This window comes from Patagioenas fasciata, chromosome 11 (genome assembly GCF_037038585.1).
Source record: "Patagioenas fasciata isolate bPatFas1 chromosome 11, bPatFas1.hap1, whole genome shotgun sequence".
Classification (NCBI taxonomy): Eukaryota; Metazoa; Chordata; class Aves; order Columbiformes; family Columbidae; genus Patagioenas; species Patagioenas fasciata.
In genome coordinates, this window is record NC_092530.1 from 7671247 (window position 1) to 7683211 (window position 11965).

The 11965-nt window shown below is 53.6% G+C and overlaps 1 protein-coding gene across 1 annotated transcript; it reads left to right on the forward strand.

The window, feature by feature from the left end:
- The first annotated feature begins 272 nt into the window (after nucleotides 1-272).
- LOC136106257 (transmembrane and immunoglobulin domain-containing protein 1-like) lies at nucleotides 273-6647 on the forward strand. The gene is made up of 6 exons (XM_065846516.2): nucleotides 273-608; nucleotides 2010-2339; nucleotides 2467-2736; nucleotides 2916-2975; nucleotides 3954-4005; nucleotides 5085-6647. The coding sequence occupies exons 1-6, from the start codon at nucleotides 539-541 to the stop codon at nucleotides 5095-5097; spliced, it is 795 nt and encodes a 264-aa protein (XP_065702588.1). The 5' UTR covers nucleotides 273-538; the 3' UTR covers nucleotides 5098-6647.
- Nucleotides 6648-11965: the final 5318 nt, after the last annotated feature.

Here is an 11965-nt window from a genome sequence, read left to right on the forward strand (position 1 = left end):
ACGTCCCCACCATCCACCGGTGTGATGTGCCACTAGTTCATATATGATTCAGTGATTTTGAGAGAGGTAGAAGAAAATATGCACCTAAAATTAGAAAAAAAGTCTGAAAGCTTAACAAAAAAACATTTGTAAAGGGAACCGTGGCAAACAGAGCAGGTACCTGAGAGGCAGCAGGAGGCATTGCTTGTGGATTTATTCCTGCGTGCTGAGTTTGGCCGCTCTGGGAAGGGGCGTGGAGAAGCAGAGAAGGAGGAAGAGGCGAGGAAACGGGGCTGCGGAGCCAGCAGCCGAACCCGCGCTCCCCCACCCCTGACCCCTCCTGTTCCGAGGAGGCGCCGCTCCCCAGCCAGGGCGGGTTCTCCGGGCTGCGGCGGGGCCGCCCGGCCGGGTCTGCGTGCCGACAGCTGGACGCTCTGGCTTCTGTCCCAAGGTCACCCCGCTGAGCGACAGCGGCACAAGCCCGTTGGGGCGGCTCCCGGTCTCCCCCCGCCCCGTCCCGGTGCCCCATGGCGGAGCTGCCTCCGCTCCGGCCCCGCCGATGCTGCCCGTGCTCTTCCTCCTCCTCCTCGCCTGCCCCGGCAGCTCGGCGGGCGGCCTGGGGGTCACAGGCAAGTCTCTGCTCACCGGGGGCGAGTAGTGGGGGACAGGGGGGTTCTTGGGTCGCGCCGGGTGGGTGGTCGGTCGCGCTCCGGGGGTGCCCGTGGATGTGGCACCGCGCGGTTTGGGGAGTTTTGCTGCCTGGGGAGCTGCCGAGTTGTCAGTTGCAGCAAGGGCAGCCGTAGCTCAGTAGCGGGGCTGCATCTCACCGAGCCTCTCCCCAGGCTTTAGGGCTGCAGGACACTTTTTCCTGGCCCGTTTTTGAAGAAGGGAAGGCAAGTCCCGGGCTTGGGCGCTCCTCAGCCCCGGCTTTTCCCGGCGAAAAATTTTTCAAGGAGGATCGGGAAGAGGCTTGCGAGCTTTCCCGTTTCTTAATGCCATTTTTTGGCACAGATCCGATGGGAAAGTGCTTGTGTGTGGGGAGGGCTCCTTGAGCTCAGATTTGTGCCTTTGGTAGAAGGGGAGGGAGGAGAAGGGCTCCTGAGTGGGATTGGGGAGTTGTCCCCAGGAGCGCAGCCATCGCCGGGTTGAAGCTGCTGGCGCTGTGCAGATACATCAGCTGAACGTTTAAGGCAAAGAACTGCATTTTTCAGGTGAGAGGTACAAAGGGAACTCCTATGCAAATGTTGGGACTTCCTGCATTTCCATGTTGTTGCTTAAATCCAGAAATAATGAAGCCCCCAGCGCTGCTGTTTGCAGGGCGGGTGTCGCGGTGCAGTGGGGTGACAGGGGCTGGGCCCCTGGTGCCCACGCAGCTGCTCGATCACCACCCTCTTTGGCAGGACAGGGAACAGAGACTATAATGAAGGCTTGTGGGTCAACATAAGGACAGGGAGGTCACCCAGCGATTACTGTCATGGGCAAAACAGACTTCACTCGGGAAAAATTAGTTTAATTTATTACCAGTCGAATCACAGTATGGTAATAGGAACATAAAACCACCTTCTCCTCACCCCTCCTTTTCCCCGGGCTCAACTTCATTCCCAAATTCTCCACCTGTGGATGGATGCTTGCTCCCCTGTGGACCTCCACGGGCTGCAAGACCATCTCCTCCCATTCCTTCTTCAAATGGTCTTGGTGTCTGCATGGCTGTTTCTCTCACATATTCTCGCTCCTCTCTCCCAGTGACTGTCATACAGCAGTGTTTCCCCCTTATCAAATATGTTATCCCAGAGGCACTACCCCTGTTGCCAATGGGCTCGCTCTTGGCCAGCAGCAGGCCCGTCTTGGAGCCAGCTGGTATTGGCTCGGTTGGACGTGGGGGAAATCTCCGGCATCTTCTCACAGAAGCCACCCCTGCAGCCCTCTGGCTGCTAAAACCCTACCAAGCAAACCCAATACATGCAGCCGCCTCCCAGGTGCATGAAGTTGACTCTTAGCGGCTGCAGAGTAACATCTGATTTCTTTTTCAGCCCGCACGCTTTCTCCATGCTACTCTGCTGACCTCAGGCCAGCATCACAGAGACTCGTCTCGGCTGTGGGCTGCACTGTGCTTTTGACGGTACCACCAGTGAACGCCAGCGAAGTTGTCTTCTGGGAATACAAAACCGGCTCGCAGGAAGGAGTCATCATCAATTATGCTTTTGACAGACCTGCCAACGTGTCTCGTCCCTATGAGAATCGCACATGGTTCAATGAAACGGACTTCTCGCTGCAGATCGTGCTGCAGCAGGGAGATGACCAGCTGTACCGGTTCAGGTCCGAGTTGGAGGCCACAGACTGGTTCCAGCTGCGCGTTGTCGGTGAGTGATGAGATAGCAAACCCTCCGCCACAGCTGGAGAGCTTGAATCGCTGCGGAGGAAGGTGCTCCGGTCTGGCCTCCGGAGAGCCGTGAGTTTGAATGCTGACAGTCGCTTCGTCTCTCCCAGAACCACTGTCCGAGCCAGAAATCGTGGGCAACTCATCTGTGAAGGAAGGAGGCAACACCAAACTGGTTTGCAACGTCCTGGAAGGGAAGGCAGACTTGTACTGGTGGAAGAAAAATGGGGAGCTGCTTCTCGGAAGCGACCACATCCAGTTTGTTGACAATACCACGCTGTGCATCATTAAAGCATCAATAAATGACAGCGGCTACTACGCTTGCGTGGTCCGCAACGAAGTCAGCCAGAATGAAACCTCCTTCCTGCTCCACGTCCAGAGTAAGTGGGGAATTCTTCCTGATGCCTGGGAAAAGAAACAAGGGACATAGCCCAAGAACACATATCTCTGTGTCCCTGCACCAGGTGTATCTGCCTGTTGGCGGGTTTTTGCTTGGAGGGTGTGGGTGGGAGGTTAAATTTGGTCTGGCTGCAGAGACTGTGAGTCCTCTCCTTTGCAGACGCTGCAAACGTGGTGCTGCCCGTGCTCCTGGCGTGCGTCATCATGGGCTCGCTCGCAGGTGAGTGCTGGGGCTGGCTCTTCACTGGATTGTTGGCGGGCTGCTGCATCACTGGTGGGTGCTGCAGCAGGTGCTGCACGCCAGAAGGGATGGGGTGAGAGGGTCTGTGCTGGCTGACATGGCACGTCTGTGCTGGGACCTGCGTTTCCCACCCAGGCATCGTGTTGGCAGGGGCCGGGCTTTGTCACTGCCATCACTTCAAGCAGGGTGTCCCCAGTCTGAGGAGGTAATTTTGTGCTCTGTTGGCTTCCCTTGCCTCTCTGCTCCCAGAGGGAGGGAAGGTTGTCATGAAAACTCCCCCTGTGTGTCTAGAGCGGACATGAGATTTATACTTTACTGGGGGAAGCTGCACATGCCTTCTAGGGTAAGGGCACTGGGCCCCCCCACCAACCATGGTCTGCTGTGGTTTTCTGCCCTCAGAAAGGAAATGAGCTTCCTTTAATCAGTGGTCTTGATTTTCCTCCTTTTTTGGAGCTGGAGAGCATTTTTTCTGGCTCATCCCCAGTCCCTGGCATAGTGGGGATTTTAATTCTCAGATTACCAACTGCAAACTTGGAGGGACCTTGACAAAAAAAGTCCAAGTCTGGACCTGGATTTGTCAACTTAAAAGAGAAGTGGGAGGTCCTCCCTGGGTGATTCATGTGTATGTTTTGCTATTGCACAAAGCTTTCAGGTTTTTCCTGTGGAAAGCCTCCAGGCGCTGGGTAGGTGCTGGCAAAGGTGTGCTCCTGCTCACGTCACCCCCGTGACACTCCCCGTGTACCTGATCACACGTGGCCAGAACTGGTGGCCCGTGCTGCTCCCCGGCCATCGGCTGGGCTGGGGCAATTGGTACCTGTGGGGCAGCGTGGAGATGGGCAGGGGTGGCCCCCAAACACCAACCCTGTGTCAGGGGGTGCTGGCTCGAGGTTTCCCATCCGAGTGCTGTCTGAGCACCATCTCTAGGGTGTGTGATGGAGATGACTGGTTTGTCCCCAGGTGTCTTCGTCTGGTGCAGAAGAAGGGACCGCCCGTGTCGCAATGGCTGTAGGTAAGGTGCTTTAGGTCCCTCTCTTGGGTTACTCCTCCAACCATGGCTACAAGCCAAAGTTTTATCGTTGGCTGGAACCGAGTTAACCAGAAAAGTGGGAGAGCACAGGTCCTTTGCCAGCCTCTCCATGCAGTTGAGGGGTTGCTTTCCCTGCTCTGGGGGCTCAAAGGATTTGCTGTCCTGTCTGTTCAGTCCCCACTGGGATTTGCTCTGGAAATATCCTTCATTTCCTCACCCGCAGCCTGATATTGCTGGCTATCTCTGGCAAAGCGGGCACCAGGCACTGCCAGGCAGTGGGGAACTTCAGCATTCCTCCTGGTCCATCGTCCGTTTGCTCCATCAGCTCTTCTCCCTCTACGTTGGCTTTTAGATTCCCGTTACACATTTTCTGTAGCCGAATGTACTGCCGTAATAAGTGGTGGTCCTGTCCCAATTCCTCCCATTGCAAAAGCAGTCAAAAACTCATGCTGTGTTTTTTGGGAGAGCAGATTCTTGCCCAGAGGGGAAACACCTTCTCCAAGTCACATCTGTGGCTCACAAGGGGCCAGACTCTGGTTTCCTGTGATGCTTTCCAGATTGGCATAACTCAAGCTGCAGCAACCTCCAGATGCAGAGGATGTGCAGACTCACTCTGAAATATGATCCTTAATGGGTGTTGGTTTGTTTTTCAAATTGTCCAAAGGGCTCCAGAGATTTCTGGGGAGTGATTCTTGAAATCTTATTGGAGATTGCTCATTCTATGTGACCACAAAAAACTTGGGCTGTTAACTGGAGCTTCTTGAAAGGTGAAGACAAGGATGCGATCCCCTAAGGGTCGGAAACCACATCCACGTTGTGGCCAGTCAAAAATAAGAGAACTCTCAGTTGTCTTGTGCAGCCAGGTCCCAAATAACTCCTCCCAGAGTTAAACTGGCTGAAGTAGCTCCTGAAACTGGGAGCAGAGCACACAGGTTCTGAACTTCTCAGTGCTGCCACCACCCTGCAGGTGCCTGAGGCCTCGGAGTGGGGTTGAGCGAGTGTCAGATGCAGGATCTGCACGCAGGAGATGGCTTAGATGGAGACCTCTCTTCTCCTTGCAGGTGGAGATCTTGAGCAGCTGTGCCCTTGCTGCCTTCCCCCAATGGTGGTGGATGCTGCCCGGGGAGTGCCGGATGTTGGATGCTGTCCCAGCCTCCGAATTGCTTAAGCTGCCAAAGCCCACCAATATTTTTTGTATAACACCAGCTTGGACTATTTCTGTGTTGTCCTGCTCGTCCCCAAGGCCCCTTGCACATCCCTGGGGGAGAAGTGGGCATGGCTGTGCCTGGAGACCCGGCTGCTGCTGTGCTCCACACCTCCTCACCTCTGGCCTTCCTCCAGAGCCCGTCTGGGGTAAGTGCTTGCAGATGGGCTGATGGCTTTGGAAAAATGCTCCATCTCCACTGGACAAACACACAGTCCTGGGGCTGCTGGGGAGTGCTGTGGTGACACAGCCCAGTGTGGGAGATGTAGGGATGCTCCCGAGCCCATCTCCTCTGTCCTCCAGCCTTGGGCTCTGGCGAGATCTGGGGATGCATCCTCCTCTTCTGAGCACTCGCCACCCGGGTTCTACGTGTTGTCCTTCGCTTTTGCCGCTCCTGCGGGTGATGGTAGACTTGGTCTGGTTTGATATGGCTGGGGCAGCCCTGCTCCCAGCCCCTGCTCTTGTTGCCTCCCTTCCCCATGCTGCTTCTGCAAAGCTCTTCTGGGCTTTGCTTGTGAAGGGGGTCATTATTCGTTCTTATAGTTGAAATTATTTAGCCTGAAGGCACAACTGCCATCTTCACACTGGAGAGAACTGGATGCTCTCCCAGGAGCCCTGGACCTCACAAGGTGCGTTTTGCTGATCATCAGGCCAGGGTGTTTGCACCCATATTTCATTCTGATGGGTACAGGCGCAGGTCCAGCACCCTGAGCTGGTCCCCAGCACCTCTGCGGGTGCAGCTGTTTTGGGTGCCGTGGTCTAGCTACTGGATGGTCACTTCTGGTGACCACCAGCAGCTGGTGGCTTGGGGACCTCTCCTTGCCCCAAGCCACAGTCAGCAGATGGAGAGTGGTACGAGTGGGTGTTTTTAGAGCTTGGGTCTTGCCTGTAGACCTGCAAAGGGCTTTCCTGGCCAGGGGAGTGGTGGGTTTCCCTCTCCTCAGAGTTATCCCTTCTCTCTGGAGAACGCCTGGGAGAGGCTCAAGTCATATCCCACGATGTGAGCAGTCACCAAGCTGTCCTACATCTCTTTCTGGGGCAAACAAGAGAGTGAACTGGCTGGAGTGTCTTGGATGCTGCCTGCTCTGGCGCTGGTCCATCCCATGGAGCTCTCTCCTGTGAGATAACTGGGATATAAAGGGGCCAGCAGCAAAGGGCCATCTATCAGTCTGGGATTTCATGTTGCAATTACAGCACTAAAGGAAACAGGGTGGTTTGGGACAGTAAACTAGGTTTCAATGTCAGCTTTAAGCTGCAATGCAGGTTGTCAAATTTTCTGTTGCACTTGCAGGTGTAAAATGAATGCAGCCTCATGTTTTACAAAAAATACTTTTCTAAGCTTTTTGGAGAGTTCTCTGTAAATCATTTTGGAGATGTTGTGGTTTGTTCATGTCTGTTGCTGCCAATAAAAGTGCCTGTATAATCCCAGTCGATGTGATCTTCAGGGGTGGGTATCCAGAGCCTGCGGTAGTGCAGGGATGCGCTCCCCACTGTGGGACTTGTGCGGGCTCCAGGCTTCGGTGGTGGGGTGCAGCTGGTGCAGACCTTGAGAAGCTGGATTTACCCCTGATGTCCAGCCCTGCAGGAAGAGCCACTGTGCTTGGGGAGGCCATTTACTACTGCTGTGGTGCTCCTGCATCCCCGTCTGTCCTTCTTCCACGCAGCCCGGCTCCTCCTGCAGTGATTGCAGCCTGGGGGAGTGAGGTGGGCTTAAACCCATCCCAACAACCTTGCTCTGAAGCCAGGTGAGGGTATTTTTAACCTGTATCAGTTCCCTGGTGACTCAACCAGGACCTGCCAAGCAGCCACCCTGGCACAGCTCCTAGTCCTGGGGTAGCTGGACTGGAGAGAAGATTCCACCCAAGTGAGATGGGGTCAGAGATGTCTGGGGTTCACCCTGTGGGTGCTCCTTTAGCTTCCAGGTTTATCTGGTGGCCTTTGTATGCACATTTACGCAGAGCAGCTGCGTTTGCAGTCATAAAAACGTCCTCTAGGCTGTAGGAAATACCTTTGTGCTGTTGTAACAGCTAAATCTGGTGGGGGAAAAATAGCCTTTGGGAATAGTTTAATGTGCCCTGAGTAAACATGCACAGGAGGGTGTCAGATGCGCTGCAGGGTACCTGTGGAAGAGACATCTCCAGCATCCGTCTCCTCCGCATCTTTGTGCTTGTGCCTTCCATGTCCTCCCTCCCTCCTGGGCCTCTTCCCTCTCCCTGGGAAGCTTTGGCAGGTTAATGCACCATCCACCTAATTAGCAAAGGGCTGTGAAATCAAATCATTTTGCTGTGTAGATGAAATCTGACCAAGCAGCTGTCCCAAGCAGCAGAAGCATTGCGGTGTGCTCAAGTTTGCCAGCCAAACAAATTACTGCTGGTGAAGCAAGTATATATTTCAAGTTGCTACAAAACGGCTCCCAGAAAAGCAAGTATATGTATGTAGTTCAAGCTACTACCAAAATTACCACTGCTAAGGCAGCAAGTATCTGCATATCAATATTAGAAGCACATATAACTATGATTTATTTTTTATATGAATTACCGATATATGTGAATAATTTAAATGTCACCAATATAGTGCTCATCAGTTGATGATGGACAAAGTCTCCCTGCATGGATGAGCCGTGTCAGGGAATCTGGAGTCACACAGCCATCCCATCTCATACAGAAATTCTTGTAGGGAGACAGACTCCATTTGGGGTAGAAAGCGAGTGATTTTTATGCCGTAGTGACATGAGGGGGCGTAGTACACCACTATTTGAAGCAGATGTTTTTCTTTCGCCTGGAACAGCCCATAGATGATGCTGGTTTCTATTTTTCTCAGACCAATCCGTGCTTTCCCAGGCTGTTTCTCTCTTCCATCAGCTGAAGCAGCCAATGCCTATCACTGATTCCTCCTTTTCCAGGCTGCTTTTCAGCTTTTTTGATGAGTTTTCCCCTTTTCAGATGATAAGTTTGTTGTTGCCATTTCTTGTTTTTCTGGTTATGAAGGGTATCCCGGGCCGTTTCAGGTTCTCGGGTACCAGCTGCAACCCACGGATGCCAGCTGTGCTCCTCAAGGATGCTCCTGGTCCCCAGGCTGGCACTACCTGCAGATATCTGCTACTGTCTGCATTTCAGGGGACATTTTCCACCAGTATTTTTCCCATTATAACCTTTATGGCTTCTCCCATCGGTTGCTCACACCAGTCTCCACCAGTTCCTGGCTCTGAGTCCTTACAGCACATCCCGCATGGGCTGGAGAGTGAGATGACACAGATAGTAGAGAAAGGATTTAATGAGAAGCTGGAGCAGACTGCAGTGATCAGGGCTGAGTCAGACAAGTGCCATTTACACACAACCAGCCCCTGTTACCCTCCTCTCTACTCCTTCCTCCAACCGTGCCTCAGGAAGTTTTGCACAGTGCCATATCCCCTCTTAAATATCCCAATTCCTCACCTCCCTCCTGCTTCCCCACTCTTATCAGTTGCAAACTCCAGGTTTGTCCTCTCTAAAGCTCTGCCTGCTGGTTGTTCGTGCCCCATCAATTGGTGAATGGAGGTTTTTGGTCTTTGGCATCATCTCCTGTTTTCCTGTCTGCCTGGGCTGTGTCTGCATGTGCTTTTGTTTATCCCTTCCCCTTTTGCACAGGAAAGATCCTTGATTGGATAACCTGAAGCAAGCTGGGACAGGATGGATGCAGCTCTGGCCCAATACCTCTGCGGGTCTCTGAGAGGCGTTTCACAGGGTTTTTACCTCAGTTTAGAAAATTCATTATATTCCGAGTAATGGCTGGAGCTCCCTGGGTTTGCTACATCCCTGATCCTGCTCCCTGCCACAGGGACTCAGCAACACACAGGGTCCCAGCCCAGCACTGTGTGGCTGGAAGGGTGTTTTTCTCCTTGCTATGGCATTTCTCTGGGGCACAGCCTTTCCTGGCCCCTCAAACAAGCCAGGACTCCAGTGGATTCCCCAGAGGTGCAGTCTGCCTGCCCAGCCATCCCGGTCTTGTGCCTGGCCCTGCTGTCACTCCTCCCCATCCCCTTCCTCCCTGTGGTTCAGGCTCAGTGGGGGGGTGAAAAATGGGTGAGTTGTAGGTCTGCACCCCAGGTTTGATCCACAGCATCCCAAGCTGCTCCCTCCCATGAAGGTGATGGAGTGGAGCATCTCCCTTATGAGGAAAGGCTGAGGGAGCTGGGGCTCTTGAGCTTGGAGAAGAGGAAACTGAGGGGTGATTCATTCCTGGGGATCAATACGGAAAGGGTGAGTGTCACGAGGATGGAGCCCTGGGCTTTCTGTCCCTGTCCGAGCCACACTGGAGAAGTGCCCATCCCTGGCTCAGCTCCAGCCTTGCCCAGGCTGGTGGGACATGGTCCCCTGCACCCCAAATCCAGCTGGGGAGAGGGCTGTTCCTCCTCAGGACATGTTCAATCCAGCCTGGTTGTGGGGATGAGGGATGTCCCAATGCAGCTGATGGGATAAGTTGAGAAGAGAGGGAAGCATCCCTACTGGCACTGCCTAGGGGAGATTTGGCAGGGCCCGGGGTGCTCAGCCGCCTGGAGCTCAGGCAGGGCTTGAAGTAATGAGGTGGAGGGCGGTGGTGACACGGAGGAAGGCTCCCAGCACCCTCCTGTCGCTTAACAGCCTGGATGATTCCCAGTGGCACTGGGGGAGACCCTGAGCCCATCGCAGCCTCGCAGGGCTCAGCAGCCGGAAAAAGGCAGGTCCAACACAGAGTGAGAAGCTGGCTGCTTCCCAAAACAGCATTCCCCCTTCATCAATGTAAACCAGCGCCTGGCTGGGGAGCCGAGGGAGGAGGCAGCTGTGGAAATGCCAGCAAAACCCTCAGTTCACACCTGGGCAGTGAAACCTGGTCCAGCACTCACAGGGACAGGAACCAGCCCATGAGTGGGGCTGAAAATAGGATGGAGTTGTCTTCTGCCCGAGGAAGCAAGATGGGGATACACACAGAAGTAACCAATGTGGAATATGTTTATAAAAGGGTTTACAACAAAGTGGAGAAAAAAGCCCTGTGTGGTTGAATAGGGATCTGTTGGGTATGCTCAAGCAGAAGAGGAGAGTTTACAGGTCAGGGAAGCAGGGACTGGCCACTTGGGAGGAATATAAGGCTGCTGTTAGAGGATGTAGGAAGGCAGCTAGGGTAGCCAAGGCCTCCTTAGAATTACAGCTGGCAAGAGGGGTCAAGGACAGCAAAAAGAACTTTTTCAAATACATAGCAGATAAAACTAATACCAGAGGCAATGTATGCCCACTGATGAATGAGGTGGGTGCCCTGTGGGAGCCCTGTACCCCTGAGACCCTGGATGAAGCCGGGTCAATGGAGGAGTTTGCTTTAGTCGATGAGGACTGGGTTAGGGAACAGTTAAGTAGACTGGACATCCATAAATCCATGGGTCCAGATGAGATGCACCCGCGGGTGCTGAGGGAGCTGGCTGAAGTCATTGCTGGACCACTCTCCATCATCTTTGCCAAGTCTTGGGAAACAGGAGAGGTGCCCGATTATTGGAGGAAAGCAAATGTCACTCCAGTCTTCAAAAAGGGCAAGAAGGAGGACCTGGGTAATTATAGACCGGTCAGCCTCACCTCTGTCCCTGGGAAAGTAATGGAACAGCTTGTCCTTGGTGCCATCTCAAGGCACATCAAGGATAAGAGGGTCATTAGGGGCAGTCAGTATGGCTTTACCAAGGGTAAGTCATGCTTGACCAACCTCATAGCCTTTTATGAGAATGTAACAAGGTGGATGGATGATGGCAGAGCGGTGGATGTGGTCTACCTTGACTTCAGTAAAGCCTTTGACACAGTCTCCCACAGCATCCTCACGGCTAAGTTGAGGAGGTGTGGTCTGGACAACAGAGTAGTGAGGTGGGTTACAAACTGGCTTAAGGAGAGAAGCCAGAGAGTGGTGGTCAATGGTGTGGAGTCCAGTTGGAGGCCAGTATCTAGTGGAGTGCCTCAGGGGTCAGTACTGGGGCCAATATTATTCAATATATTCATTAACGATCTGGATGAGGGAATTGAGTGTACTATCAGCAAGTTTGCTGATGACACTAAGCTGGGAGGAGTGGCTGACACGCCAGAAGGCTGTGCCGCCATCCAGAGACCTGGACAGGCTGGAGAGTTGGGCGGGAAATAACCTGATGAAATTTGACAAGGGAAAGTGTAGAGTCCTGCATCTGGGCAGGAACAACCCCAGGTTCCAGTATAGGCTGGGGTTGACCTATTAGAAAGCAGTGTAGGGGACAGGGACCTGGGGGTCCTGGGGACAGCAGGATGACCATGAGCCAGCACTGTGCCCTTGTGGCCAGGAAGGCCAATGGTACCTGGGGTGGGTTAGAAGGGGGTGGTCAGTAGGTCAGAGAGGTTCTCCTGCCCCTCTGCTCTGCCCTGGGGAGACCACACCTGGAATATTGTGTCCAGTTGTGGCCCCTCAGTTCCAGAAGGACAGGGAACCGCTGGAGAGAGTCCAGCGCATGACAGCAAAGATGGTGGAGCGGAACATCTCCCGTGTGAGGAAAGGCTGAGGGAGCTGGGTCTCTTTAGTTTGGAGAAGAGAAGGTTAAGGGGGGACCTTATTAATGTCTATAAGTATATAAAAGGTGAGTGCCATGAGCATGGAGCCAGGCTCTTCTTGGTGGCAAACAACTATAGGACAAGGGGTAATGGGATCAAGCTGGAACACAAGAGGTTCTGTTGGAACGATAAAGGACTCAGCACTCCGATTCAATGTGACTCACGCAAAGCC

Bases quoted from the DNA above. Each gene is read 5' to 3' on its own strand.
- LOC136106257 (XM_065846516.2), top strand. From the start codon at position 539: ATGCTGCCCGTGCTCTTCCTCCTCCTCCTCGCCTGCCCCGGCAGCTCG. The intron at 609-2,009 runs GCAAGTCTCTGC...TTTCTTTTTCAG, and splicing joins GGGCGGCCTGGGGGTCACAG to CCCGCACGCTTTCTCCATGC. The intron at 2,340-2,466 runs GTGAGTGATGAG...CGTCTCTCCCAG, and splicing joins GTTCCAGCTGCGCGTTGTCG to AACCACTGTCCGAGCCAGAA.